This window comes from Oncorhynchus nerka, unplaced genomic scaffold (assembly GCF_034236695.1).
Source record: "Oncorhynchus nerka isolate Pitt River unplaced genomic scaffold, Oner_Uvic_2.0 unplaced_scaffold_972, whole genome shotgun sequence".
In the NCBI taxonomy this organism is placed as follows: domain Eukaryota; kingdom Metazoa; phylum Chordata; class Actinopteri; order Salmoniformes; family Salmonidae; genus Oncorhynchus; species Oncorhynchus nerka.
The window spans coordinates 167,087-182,447 of record NW_027040347.1 but is presented as its reverse complement, the minus strand read 5'-3'; the positions used below and the strand labels follow the sequence as shown (position 1 = coordinate 182,447).

Genomic DNA, 15,361 nt, shown 5'->3' with positions numbered 1-15,361 from the left:
CTCTATACACCTCAACACATCTGACCTCTATACACCTCAACACATCTAACCTCAACAAATCAAATCAAATTTATTTATATAGCCCTTCGTACATCAGCTGATATCTCAAAGTGCTGTACAGAAACCCAGCCTAAAACCCCAAACAGCAAGCAATGCAGGTGTAGAAGCACGGTGGCTAGGAAAAACTCCCTAGAAAGGCCAAAACCTAGGAAGAAACCTAGAGAGGAACCAGGCTATGTGGGGTGGCCAGTCCTCTTCTGGCTGTGCCGGGTGGAGATTATAACAGAACATGACCAAGATGTTCAAATGTTCATAAATGACCAGCATGGTCGAATAATAATAAGGCAGAACAGTTGAAACTGGAGCAGCAGCACAGTCAGGTGGACTGGGGACAGCAAGGAGTCATCATGTCAGGTAGTCCTGGGGCACGGTCCTAGGGCTCAGGTCCTCCGAGAGAGAGAAAGAAAGAGAGAAGGAGAGAATTAGAGAACGCACACTTAGATTCACACAGGACACCGAATAGGACAGGAGAAGTACTCCAGATATAACAAACTGACCCTAGCCCCCCGACACATAAACTACTGCAGCATAAATACTGGAGGCTGAGACAGGAGGGGTCAGGAGACACTGTGGCCCCATCCGAGGACACCCCCGGACAGGGCCAAACAGGAAGGATATAACCCCACCCACTTTGCCAAAGCACAGCCCCCACACCACTAGAGGGATATCTTCAACCACCAACTTACCATCCTGAGACAAGGCCGAGTATAGCCCACAAAGATCTCCGCCACGGCACAACCCAAGGGGGGGGGGGGCGCCAACCCAGACAGGCTGACCACAACAGTGAATCAACCACCCAGGTGACGCACCCCCTCCCAGGGACGGCATGAGAGAGCCAGACCCAGTAAGCCAGTGACTCAGCCCCCGTAACAGGGTTAGAGGCAGAGAATCCCAGTGGAAAGAGGGGAACCGGCCAGGCAGAGACAGCAAGGGCGGTTCGTTGCTCCAGATCCTTTCCGTTCACCTTCCCACTCCTGGGCTAGACTACACTCAATCATATGACCCACTGAAGAGATGAGTCTTCAGTAAAGACTTAAAGGTTGAGACCGAGTTTGCGTCTCTGACATGGGTAGGCAGACCGTTCCATAAAAATGGAGCTCTATAGGAGAAAGCCCTGCCTCCAGCTGTTTGCTTAGAAATTCTAGGGACAATTAGGAGGCCTGCGTCTTGTGACCGTAGCGTACGTGTAGGTATGTACGGCAGGACCAAATCAGAGAGATAGGTAGGAGCAAGCCCATGTAATGCTTTGTAGGTTAGCAGTAAAACCTTGAAATCAGCCCTTGCTTTGACAGGAAGCCAGTGTAGAGGGGCTAGCACTGGAGTAATATGATCCATTTTTTGGTTCTAGTCAGGATTCTAGCAGCCGTATTTAGCACTAACTGAAGTTTATTTAGTGCTTTATCCGGGTAGCCGGTAAGTAGAGCATTGCAGTAGTCTAACCTAGAAGTGACAAAAGCATGGATTAATTTTTCTGCATCATTTTTGGACGGAAAGTTTCTGATTTTTGCAATGTTACGTAGATGGAAAAAGCTGTCCTCGAAATGGTCTTGATATGTTCTTCAAAAGAGAGATCAGGGTCCAGAGTAACGCCGAGGTCCTTCACAGTTTTATTTGAGACGACTGTACAACCATTAAGATTAATTGTCAGATTCAACAGAAGATCTCTTTGTTTCTTGGGACCTAGAACAAGCATCTCTGTTTTGTCCGAGTTTAATAGTAGAAAGTTTGCAGCCATCCACTTCCTTATGTCTGAAACACATGCTTCTAGCGAGGGCAATTTTGGGGCTTCACCATGTTTCATTGAAATGTACAGCTGTGTGTCATCCGCATAGCAGTGAAAGTTTACATTATGTTTTCGAATAACATCCCCAAGAGGTAAAATATATAGTGAAAACAATAGTGGTCCTAAAACAGAACCTTGAGGAACACCGAAATTTACAGTTGATTTGTCAGAGGACAAACCATTCACAGAGACAAACTGATATCTTTCCGACAGATAAGATCTAAACCAGGCCAGAACATGTCCGTGTAGACCAATTTGGGCTTCCAATCTCTCCAAAAGAATGTGGTGATCGATGGTATCAAAAGCAGCACAGATGCAGAGCCTCGGTCCGATGCCATTAAAATGTCATTTACCACCTTCACAAGTGCCGTCTCAGTGCTATGATGGGGTCTAAAACCAGACTGAAGCATTTCGTATACATTGTTTGTCTTCAGGAAGGCAGTGAGTTGCTGCGCAACAGCCTTCGCTAAAAATTTTGAGAGGAATGGAAGATTCGATATAGGCCGATAGTTTTTTATATTTTCTGGGTCAAGGTTTGGCTTTTTCAAGAGAGGCTTTATTACTGCCACTTTTAGTGAGTTTGGTACACATCCAGTGGATAGAGAGCCGTTTATTATGTTCAACATAGGAGGGCCAAGCACAGGAAGCAGCTCTTTCAGTAGTTTAGTTGGAATAGGGTCCAGTATGCAGCTTGAAGGTTTAGAGGCCATGATTATTTTCATCATTGTGTCAAGAGATATAGTACTAAAAGACACATCTAACACATCTAACCTCTACACATCTGACCTCAACACATCTGACCTCAACACATCTAACCGCTATACACCTCAACACATCTGACCTCAACACATCTGACCTCTATACACCTCAACACATCTGACCTCTACACATCTGACCTCAACACATCTGACCTCTATACACCTCAACACATCTGACCTCTACACATCTAACCTCAACACATCTGACCTCTATACACCTCAACACATCTGACCTCTACACATCTGACCTCTACACATCTGACCTCTACACATCTAACCTCTACTCACACCTCAACACATCTAACCTCTACTCAAACCTCAACACATCTGACCTCTACTCACACCTCAACACATCTAACCTCTACTCAAACCTCAACACATCTGACCTCTACACACACCACAACACATCTGACCTCAACACATCTGACCTCTACACACAACCGCTCAAACACATCTGACCTCTACTCACACCTCAACACATCTGACCTCTACTCACACCTCAACACATCTAACCTCTACACATCTACCTCAACACATCTGACCTCTACACATCACCTCAACACATCTGACCTCTACACACTGACCTCAACACATCTGACCTCTACACATCTAAACTCTACACATCTAATCTCAACCTCAACACATCTGACCTCTACACATCTAAACTCTACACATTTGACCTCTACACACACACTCAACACATCTGACCTCTAAACTCTACAACACATCTGACCTCTACTCACACCTCAACACATCTAACCTCTACACAAACCTCAACACATTAACCTCTACTCAAACCTCAACACATCTGACCTCTACACACACCTCAACACATCTGACCTCAACAAATCTAACCTCTACACACATCTGACCTCTACACACACCTCAACACATCTGACCTCAACAAATCTAACCTCTACACACATCTGACCTCTACTCACACCTCAACACATCTGACCTCTACTCACACCTCAACACATCTAACCTCTACACAAACCTCAACACATTAACCTCTACTCAAACCTCAACAAATCTGACCTCTACACATCTAAACTCTACACACATCTAATCTCTACACACACCTCAACACATCTGACCTCTACACATCTAAACTCTACACACATTTGACCTCTACACACACCTCAACACATCTGACCTCTAAACTCTACACACATCTGACCTCTACTCACACCTCAACACATCTAACCTCTACACAAACCTCAACACATTAACCTCTACTCAAACCTCAACACATCTGACCTCTACACACACCTCAACACATCTGACCTCTACACATCTAAACTCTACACACATCTAATCTCTACTCAAACCTCAACACATTAACCTCTACTCAAACCTCAACACATCTGTGACACACTCTTTCTCAACTTTTCTCTCCCTCAGTGGGAGAAGCTCCAGATGTCGACCAATGAGAGGAGGAAGATCTTATGCTCCCTGATGTTCCACCTGGTGGCCATTGGTTGTGTTCTCTGGTCCGTATACGTCCTCGTCAACAGAACCCTCCACGAGATCAACCTGGGACGCAACACCGGTCAGCACCTCCACCCTGACCTTAACCCAACCTCTATTCAACCCTGACCTAACCTCTGTTCAACCACAACCCTGACCCAACCTCTATACAACCTGACCTAACCTCTGTACAACCACAACCCTGACCCAACCTCTATACAACCCTGACCTAACCTCTGTACAACCACAACCACAACCCTGACCCAACCTCTATACAACCCTGACCTAACCTCTGTTCAACCACAACCCTGACCCAACCTCTATACAACCCTGACCTAACCTCTGTACAACCACAACCACAACCCTGACCTAACCTCTGTACAACCCTGACCTAACCTCTGTACAACCACAACCCTGACCTAACCTCTGTACAACCACAACCCCCCTCTACAACCTGACCTAACCTCTGTACAACCACAACCCTGACCTAACCTCTGTACAACCACAACCCTGACCCAACCTCTATACAACCCTGACCTAACCTCTGTACAACCACAACCCTGACCCAACCTCTATACAACCCTGACCTAACCTCTGTACAACCACAACCCTGACCCAACCTCTATACAACCCTGACCTAACCTCTGTTCAACCACAACCCTGACCCAACCTCTATACAACCCTGACCTAACCTCTGTTCAACCACAACCCTGACCAAACCTCTATACAACCCTGACCTAACCTCTGTACAACCACAACCCTGACCTAACCTCTGTACAACCCTGACCTAACCTCTGTACAACCACAACCCTGACCTAACCTCTGTACAACCACAACCCTGACCCAACCTCTATACAACCTTGACCTAACCTCTGTACAACCACAACCCTGACCCAACCTCTATACAACCACAACCCTGTACAACCTATACAACCCTGACCTAACCTCTGTACAACCACAACCCTGACCTAACCTCTGTACAACCACAACCCTGACCTAACCTCTGTTCAACCACAACCCTGACCTAACCTCTGTACAACCACAACCACAACCCAACCTCTATACAACCCTGACCTAACCTCTATACAATCACAACCCTAACCCAACCTCTATACAACCCTGACCTAACCTCTGTACAACCACAACCTGACCTAACCTCTATTCAACCCTTCTCCTCTGTACAACCACAACCCTAACCCAACCTCTATACAACCACAACCCTGACCTAACCTTACTGTGTTTACAACCACAACCCTGACCTATACCATTACTGTGTTTTCAGATGTACAACCACAACCCTGTTTACCCAACCTCTATACAACCTTGTTTTCAGATGAGAATAACCATTACTGTGTTTTCAGGAGAATATACAACATTACTGTGTTTTCAGGAGAATATACCTAACATCTGTACAACCAGAATATAGTAACATTACTGTGTTTTCAGGAGAATATAGTAACATTACTGTGTTGACAGGAGAATATAGTAACATTACCCAGATGACAAGAATATAGTGACATTAACTGTCTTTTTCAGATGAGAACCCTAGTAACATTACTGTGTTGACAGGAGAATAACCATTACTGTGTTTACCCAACCTATATAACAACCCTGACAACCTAACCACAACCACAACCCTAACATTACTGTGTTGACATACAACCCAGGAGAATGACATTACTGTGTTGACAGGAGAATATAGTAACAACCACAACCCTAACATTACTGTGTTTTCAACCATAGTAACATTACCCTGTTTATAACCTCTGTAACATTACTGTGTTTTCAGATGACAGGAGAATATAGTAACATTACTGTGTTTTCAGGAGAATATAGTAACATTACTGTGTTTTCAGGAGAATATAGTAACATTACTGTGTTTTCAGGAGAATATAGTGACATTACTGTGTTTTCAGATGACAGGAGAATATAGTAACATTACTGTGTTTTCAGATGACAGGAGAATATAGTAACATTACTGTGTTTACAGGAGAATATAGTAACATTACTGTGTTTTCAGGAGAATATAGTAACATTACTGTGTTTTCAGGAGAATATAGTAACATTACTGTGTTTTCAGGAGAATATAGTAACATTACTGTGTTTACAGGAGAATATAGTAACATTACTGTGTTTTCAGATGACAGGAGAATATAGTAACATTACTGTGTTTTCAGGAGAATATAGTAACATTACTGTGTTTTCAGGAGAATATAGTAACATTACTGTGTTTTCAGGAGAATATAGTAACATTACTGTGTTTTCAGGAGAATATAGTGACATTACTGTGTTTTCAGGAGAATATAGTGACATTACTGTGTTGACAGGAGAATATAGTGACATTACTGTGTTTTCAGGAGAATATAGTAACATTACTGTGTTTACAGGAGAATATAGTAACATTACTGTGTTTTCAGATGACAGGAGAATATAGTAACATTACTGTGTTGACAGGAGAATATAGTAACATTACTGTGTTTTCAGATGACAGGAGAATATAGTGACATTACTGTGTTTACAGGAGAATATAGTAACATTACTGTGTTTTCAGGAGAATATAGTAACATTACTGTGTTTACAGGAGAATATAGTAACATTACTGTGTTTTCAGGAGAATATAGTAACATTACTGTGTTGTCAGGAGAATGTAGTAACATTACTGTGTTTTCAGATGACAGGAGAATATAGTGACATTACTGTGTTTTCAGATGAGAATATAGTAACATTACTGTGTTTTCAGGAGAATATAGTAACATTACTGTGTTTTCAGGAGAATATAGTAACATTACTGTGTTTTCAGATGAGAATATAGTGACATTACTGTGTTTTCAGGAGAATATAGTAACATTACTGTGTTTTCAGATGACAGGAGAATATAGTAACATTACTGTGTTTTCAGGAGAATATAGTAACATTACTGTGTTTTCAGATGACAGGAGAATATAGTGACATTACTGTGTTTACAGAGGAGAATATAGTAACATTACTGTGTTTTCAGATGAGAATATAGTAACATTACTGTGTTTTCAGGAGAATATAGTAACATTACTGTGTTTTCAGGAGAATATAGTAACATTACTGTGTTTTCAGATGAGAATATAGTAACATTACTGTGTTGACAGGAGAATATAGTAACATTACTGTGTTTTCAGGAGAATATAGTAACATTACTGTGTTTTCAGATGAGAATATAGTAACATTACTGTGTTTATAGGAGAATATAGTGACATTACTGTGTTTTCAGGAGAATATAGTGACATTACTCTGTTTTCAGATGAGAATATAGTAACATTACTGTGTTTTCAGGAGAATATAGTAACATTACTGTGTTTTCATGAGAATATAGTAACATTACTGTGTTTTCAGGAGAATATAGTGACATTACTGTGTTTTCAGATGAGAATATAGTAACATTACTGTGTTTTCAGGAGAATATAGTGACATTACTGTGTTTTCAGGAGAATATAGTAACATTACTGTGTTTTCAGGAGAATATAGTAACATTACTGTGTTTTCAGGAGAATATAGTAACATTACTGTGTTTTCAGGAGAATATAGTAACATTACTGTGTTTTCAGGAGAATATAGTAACATTACTGTGTTTACAGGAGAATATAGTAACATTACTGTGTTTTCAGGAGAATATAGTAACATTACTGTGTTTTCAGGAGAATATAGTAGTGTTTTCAGATGAGAATATAGTAACATTACTGTGTTTTCAGGAGAATATAGTAACATTACTGTGTTTTCAGATGAGAATATAGTAACATTACTGTGTTTTCAGGAGAATATAGTAACATTACTGTGTTTTCAGGAGAATATAGTAACATTACTGTGTTTTCAGGAGAATATAGTAACATTACTGTGTTTTCAGGAGAATATAGTAACATTACTGTGTTTTCAGATGACAGGAGAATATAGTAACATTACTGTGTTTTCAGGAGAATATAGTGACATTACTGTGTTTTCAGGAGAATATAGTGACATTACTGTGTTTTCAGATGAGAATATAGTAACATTACTGTGTTTTCAGGAGAATATAGTAACATTACTGTGTTTTCAGATGAGAATATAGTAACATTACTGTGTTTTCAGGAGAATATAGTAACATTACTGTGTTTTCAGATGAGAGGAGAATATAGTAACATTACTGTGTTTTCAGATGACAGGAGAATATAGTAACATTACTGTGTTTTCAGGAGAATATAGTAACATTACTGTGTTTTCAGAGGAGAATATAGTAACATTACTGTGTTTTCAGGAGAATATAGTAACATTACTGTGTTTTCAGATGAGAATATAGTAACATTACTGTGTTTTCAGGAGAATATAGTAACATTACTGTGTTTTCAGATGAGAATATAGTAACATTACTGTGTTGACAGGAGAATATAGTAACATTACTGTGTTTACAGGAGAATATAGTAACATTACTGTGTTTTCAGATGAGAATATAGTAACATTACTGTGTTTTCAGATGAGAATATAGTAACATTACTGTGTTTTCAGATGAGAGGAGAATATAGTAACATTACTGTGTTTTCAGGAGAATATAGTAACATTACTGTGTTTTCAGGAGAATATAGTAACATTACTGTGTTTTCAGGAGAATATAGTAACATTACTGTGTTTTCAGGAGAATATAGTAACATTACTGTGTTTTCAGGAGAATATAGTAACATTACTGTGTTTTCAGATGAGAATATAGTAACATTACTGTGTTTTCAGGAGAATATAGTGACATTACTGTGTTTTCAGGAGAATATAGTAACATTACTGTGTTTTCAGGAGAATATAGTGACATTACTGTGTTTTCAGATGAGAATATAGTAACATTACTGTGTTTTCAGGAGAATATAGTAACATTACTGTGTTTTCAGATGAGAATATAGTAACATTACTGTGTTTACAGGAGAATATAGTAACATTACTGTGTTTTCAGGAGAATATAGTGACATTACTGTGTTTTCAGGAGAATATAGTAACATTACTGTGTTTTCAGATGAGAATATAGTAACATTACTGTGTTGACAGGAGAATATAGTAACATTACTGTGTTTTCAGGAGAATATAGTAACATTACTGTGTTTTCAGATGAGAATATAGTAACATTACTGTGTTTATAGGAGAATATAGTGACATTACTGTGTTTTCAGGAGAATATAGTGACATTACTCTGTTTTCAGATGAGAATATAGTAACATTACTGTGTTTTCAGGAGAATATAGTAACATTACTGTGTTTTCATGAGAATATAGTAACATTACTGTGTTTTCAGGAGAATATAGTGACATTACTGTGTTTTCAGATGAGAATATAGTAACATTACTGTGTTTTCAGGAGAATATAGTGACATTACTGTGTTTTCAGGAGAATATAGTAACATTACTGTGTTTTCATGAGAATATAGTAACATTACTGTGTTTTCAGGAGAATATAGTAACATTACTGTGTTTTCAGATGAGAATATAGTAACATTACTGTGTTTTCAGATGAGAATATAGTAACATTACTGTGTTTTCAGATGAGAATATAGTAACATTACTGTGTTTTCAGGAGAATATAGTAACATTACTGTGTTTTCAGGAGAATATAGTAACATTACTGTGTTTTCAGGAGAATATAGTAACATTACTGTGTTTTCAGGAGAATATAGTAACATTACTGTGTTTTCAGGAGAATATAGTAACATTACTGTGTTTTCAGGAGAATATAGTAACATTACTGTGTTTTCAGGAGAATATAGTAACATTACTGTGTTTTCAGGAGAATATAGTAACATTACTGTGTTTTCAGGAGAATATAGTAACATTACTGTGTTTTCAGATGACAGGAGAATATAGTAACATTACTGTGTTTTCAGGAGAATATAGTAACATTACTGTGTTTTCAGAGGAGAATATAGTAACATTACTGTGTTTTCAGGAGAATATAGTAACATTACTGTGTTTTCAGATGAGAATATAGTAACATTACTGTGTTTTCAGGAGAATATAGTAACATTACTGTGTTTTCAGATGAGAATATAGTAACATTACTGTGTTGACAGGAGAATATAGTAACATTACTGTGTTTACAGGAGAATATAGTAACATTACTGTGTTTTCAGATGAGAATATAGTAACATTACTGTGTTTTCAGGAGAATATAGTAACATTACTGTGTTTTCAGGAGAATATAGTAACATTACTGTGTTGACAGGAGAATATAGTAACATTACTGTGTTTTCAGGAGACTATAGTAACATTACTGTGTTGACAGGAGAATATAGTAACATTACTGTGTTTTCAGGAGAATATAGTAACATTACTGTGTTTTCAGATGAGAGGAGAATATAGTAACATTACTGTGTTTTCAGATGAGAATATAGTAACATTACTGTGTTTACAGGAGAATATAGTAACATTACTGTGTTTACAGGAGAATATAGTAACATTACTGTGTTTACAGGAGAATATAGTAACATTACTGTGTTTTCAGGAGAATATAGTAACATTACTGTGTTTTCAGATGAGAGGAGAATATAGTAACATTACTGTGTTTTCAGATGAGAATATAGTAACATTACTGTGTTTTCAGGAGAATATAGTAACATTACTGTGTTTTCAGGAGAATATAGTGACATTACTGTGTTTTCAGGAGAATATAGTGACATTACTGTGTTTTCAGATGAGAATATAGTAACATTACTGTGTTTTCAGGAGAATATAGTAACATTACTGTGTTTTCAGATGAGAATATAGTAACATTACTGTGTTTACAGGAGAATATAGTAACATTACTGTGTTTTCAGGAGAATATAGTGACATTACTGTGTTTTCAGGAGAATATAGTAACATTACTGTGTTTTCAGATGAGAATATAGTAACATTACTGTGTTTACAGGAGAATATAGTAACATTACTGTGTTTTCAGGAGAATATAGTAACATTACTGTGTTTATAGGAGAATATAGTAACATTACTGTGTTTTCAGACGACCTGTGGAGAATATCAGTGATGAAGTACTACACTGCTGAGGGTAAGGAGGCCTCTGGTATCAAACACAGACACACACAATCTCTCTGTTTCCCACTGGGTAGACATAACTAACCTGTGTATGTATATGTCTGTGTCTCTCTACCTCTCTCTGTCTGTCTCTCTCTGTCTCTCTACCTCTCTCTGTCTGTCTCTCTCTGTCTCTCTACCTCTCTACCTCTCTCTGTATCTGTCTCTCTCTGTCTCTCTACCTCTCTCTGTCTGTCTCTCTCTGTCTGTCTCTCTCTGTCTCTCTACCTCTCTGTCTGTCTCTCTCTCTACCTCTCTCTGTCTCTCTACCTCTCTCTGTCTGTCTCTCTCTCTACCTCTCTCTCTTTCTCCCTCTCTCTACCTCTCTCTGTCTGTCTCTCTACCTCTCTCTACCTCTCTCTGTCTCTCTACCTCTCTCTGTCTGTCTCTCTACCTCTCTCTGTCTGTCTCTCTCTACCTTTACACCTCTCTCTGTCTCTCTACCTCTCTCTGTCTCTCTCTACCTCTCTGTCTGTCTCTCTCTGTCTCTATCTGTCTCTGTCTGTCTCTACCTCTATCTGTCTCTCTCTCTACCTCTCTGTCTCTCTCTGTCTCTCTACCTCTCTCTGTCTGTCTCTCTACCTCTCTCTGTATCTGTCTCTCTCTGTCTCTCTACCTCTCTCTGTCTGTCTCTCTCTGTCTCTCTACCTCTCTGTCTGTCTCTCTCTCTACCTCTCTCTGTCTGTCTCTCTCTCTACCTCTCTCTGTCTCTCTTTCCCTCTCTCTCTGTCTCTCTCTCTCTCTCTCTTTCTCCCTCTCTCTACCTCTCTCTGTCTGTCTCTCTACCTCTCTCTACCTCTCTCTGTCTCTCTACCTCTCTCTACCTCTCTCTGTCTGTCTCTCTACCTCTCTCTGTCTGTCTCTCTCTACCTTTACACCTCTCTCTGTCTCTCTCTACCTCTCTGTCTGTCTCTCTCTCTCTCTACCTCTCTGTCTGTCTCTCTCTGTCTCTATCTGTCTCTGTCTGTCTCTACCTCTATCTGTCTCTCTCTCTACCTCTCTGTCTCTCTCTGTCTCTCTACCTCTCTGTCTGCCTCTCTCTGTCTGTCTCTCTCTGTCTCTCTCTCTACCTCTGTCTCCCTCTCTACCTCTACACCTCTCTCTCTCTTTCTACCTCTATACCCCTCTCTCTCTCTCTCTCCCTCTACCTTTACACACCTCTCTCTACCTCTACACCTCTCTCTCTCTCTCTACCTCTCTACCTCTACACCTCTCTCTCTACCTCTACACCCCTCTCTCTCTACCTCTCTCCCTCTACCTTTACACACCTCTCTCTACCTCTACACCTCTCTCTCTCTCTACCTCTACACCTCTCTCTCTCTCTCTACCTCTACACCCCTCTCTCTCTACCTTTACACCCCTCTCTCTCTCTACCTCTCTCGCTCTCTACCTCTCTCTACCTCTACACCCCTCTCTCTCTACCTTTACACCCCTCTCTCTCTCTACCTCTACACCTCTCCCTCTCTCTACCTTTACACCCCTCTCTCTCTACCTCTACACCTCTCTCTCTCTACACCTCTCTCTCTCTACCTCTACACCCCTCTCTCTCTCTACCTTTACACCCCTCTCTCTCTCTACCTCTACACCTTTCTCTCTCTACCTCTCTCTCTCTCTACCTCTACACCTCTCTCTCTCTCTAGGTGTGTTGGAGTGGCCGTTCTGGATGAAGCTGGTCATCGTGGCGATAGGCATGTCAGGCGGACTGGTGTTCATGTACGTCCAGTGTAAAGTGTACTGGTTGCTATGGAGACGACTCAAAGCCTTCAATCGCATCATCACTGTGCAGAACTGCCCCGAGAAGCCGCCGCCCACCAACGCCGCGCTGGCCAATGGGAATCACCCTGAGGCCGTGGAAGTCCCGATAGGCCCCGCCCCCGAGGTTATCCAGATGGACTCCGACCTCTCGGAGGAAAACCCCGTCTGACACACACACACAAACACACACACACACAGCTCTTGGTAATGCACCCTCCCTATAGCCTATCAGAGCCCAGCACACCAAAGAGTCATAATGTGACGTAGCCAATAAGAGTATCTGTTATAGAAGCAGCTGTAGATTAGCCAATCAGAGCGTCTGTTATAGAAGCAGCTGTAGATTAGCCAATCAGAGCGTCTGTTATACTCTCTCAGTATTCAATATAAACAGCCTGAGGAGTAGCTGATGCGTAGAACCAAGTGTTCAAGGGCTGGAACAAAACCCTGCACACCTTGCAGCTCTCCAGGAGGAGGGTTAGAGTCATAGAGCATATTTATTTACGTTGGTATTTAGTCTCTCTCTGCTGGACAGCATAGAACTCTGGACCTAACCCTAACCCTAACCCTTAACCCTAAACCTAACCCCTAACCCTTAACCCTAACCCTTAACCCTTAACCCTAACCCTAACCCTTAACCCTAACCCTAACCCCTAACCCTAACCCCTAACCCTAACCCTAACCCTAACCCTAACCCATATTTATTTACGTTAGTGTTTACTCTCTCTGCTGGACAGGATAGAACTGTGGTATTAAAGGTCCCGGTCTGTCACTATGACGTCTATCTGAAGAGCTGTCTGTCTGTCACTATGACGTCTATCTGAAGAGCTGTCTGTCTGTCACTATGACGTCTAGAAGTCTATCTGAAGAGCTGTCTGTCTGTCACTATGATGTCTATCTGAAGAGCTGTCTGTCTGTTACTATGACGTCTATCTGAAGAGCTGTCTGTCTGTCACTATGATGTCTAGAAGTCTATCTGAAGAGCTGTCTGTCTGTCACTATGACGTCTATCTGAAGAGCTGTCTTTCTTTCTGTCTGTCACTATGATGTCTACAAGTCTATCTGAAGAGGTCTCTGTCTGTCTGTCTGCCTGCCTGTTTGTCTGCCTGCCTGCCTGTCTCTAGAAGTCACCATTACAACCAAAAATAACCTTTTCTATACTAAAATATAAACACAACATGTAAAGTGTTGGTCCCATGTTTCATGAGCTGAAATAAAATATCCCAGAAATGTTCTTCACGCACAAAAAGCGTGTTTCTCTCAAATGTTGTGCACTAATTTGTTTACATCCCTGTTGGTGAGCATTTCTCTTTTGCCAAGATAATCCATCCACCTGACAGGTGTGGCATATCAAGAAGCTGATTAAACAGCATGATTATTACACAAGTGCACCTTGTGCTGGGGGACAATTAAAAGGTCACTCTAAAATATGCAGTTTTGTAACACAACACAATGCCACAGATGTCTCAAGTTTTGAGGGAACGTGCAGGAATGTCCAGCAAATAATTGCATGTTCATTTCTCTACCATAAGCCATCTCCAACGTTGTTTTAGAGAATTTGGCAGTACGTCCAACCGGCCTCACAACCTCAGACCAGGTGTATGGCGTCGTGTGGGCGAGCGGTTTGCCAATGTCAACGTTGTGAACAGAGTGCCCCATGGTGGCAGTGGGGTTATGGCCAGGCATAAACGAACACAATTGCATTTTATCGATGCCAATTTGAATGAACAGAGATACCGTGGCGAGATTCTGAGGTCCATTGTCGTGCCATTCATCACCTCATGTTTCAGCATGATAATGCGCGGCCCCGTGTCACAAGGTTCTGGACTACATTCCTGGAAACTGAAAATGTCCCAGTTCTTCCATGACCTGCATCCTCAGCAGACACATCATCCACTGAGCATGTTTGGGATGCTCTGGATCGACGGGTAAGACAGCGCGTTCCAGGTCTCGCCAACATCCAGCAACTTCACACGGGTCTGAATACTTTCAGAAGGCTACAACCTTTATAGTGGAGTTACTGACACAACCTGACTGGGTACAACCTGACTAGGTACAACCTGACTGGATACAACCTGACTGGATACAACCTGACTAGGTACAACCTGACTGGATACAACCTGACTGGATACAACCTGACTAGGTACAACCTGACTGGATACAACCTGACTAGGTACAACCTGACTGGATACAACCTGACTGGGATACAACCTGACTGGATACAATCTGACTGGGTACAACCTGACTGGTTACAACCTGACTGGATACAACCTGACTGGATACAGCCTGACTAGGTACAACCTGACTGGATACAACCTGACTGAATACAACCTGACTAGGTACAACCTGACTGAATACAACCTGACTAGGTACAACCTGACTGAATACAACCTGACTGGACACAACCTGACTGGGTACAACCTGACTGAATACAACCTGGATACAACCTGACTGGATACAACCTGGATACAACCTGACTGGATACAACCTTT

At 41.0% G+C, this 15,361-nt stretch overlaps 1 protein-coding gene across 1 annotated transcript; it reads left to right on the top strand.

Moving 5' to 3' along the window:
* Positions 1 to 4,000: 4,000 nt before the first annotated feature.
* Positions 4,001 to 15,287, top strand: LOC135570623 (E3 ubiquitin-protein ligase MARCHF8-like). Its single transcript, XM_065016571.1, has 3 exons — positions 4,001 to 4,153; positions 11,047 to 11,091; positions 12,758 to 15,287. Exons 1-3 carry the CDS (start codon positions 4,021 to 4,023, stop codon positions 13,039 to 13,041), a joined length of 462 nt encoding a protein of 153 aa, XP_064872643.1. The 5' UTR covers positions 4,001 to 4,020; the 3' UTR covers positions 13,042 to 15,287.
* Positions 15,288 to 15,361: the final 74 nt, after the last annotated feature.

Coding starts and splice junctions, on each gene's coding strand:
- LOC135570623 (XM_065016571.1), top strand. CDS start 4,021: ATGTCGACCAATGAGAGGAGGAAGATCTTATGCTCCCTGATGTTCCAC. Junction 4,154..11,046: donor CAACCTGGGACGCAACACCG/GTCAGCACCTCC, acceptor CTGTGTTTTCAG/ACGACCTGTGGAGAATATCA. Junction 11,092..12,757: donor GAAGTACTACACTGCTGAGG/GTAAGGAGGCCT, acceptor CTCTCTCTCTAG/GTGTGTTGGAGTGGCCGTTC.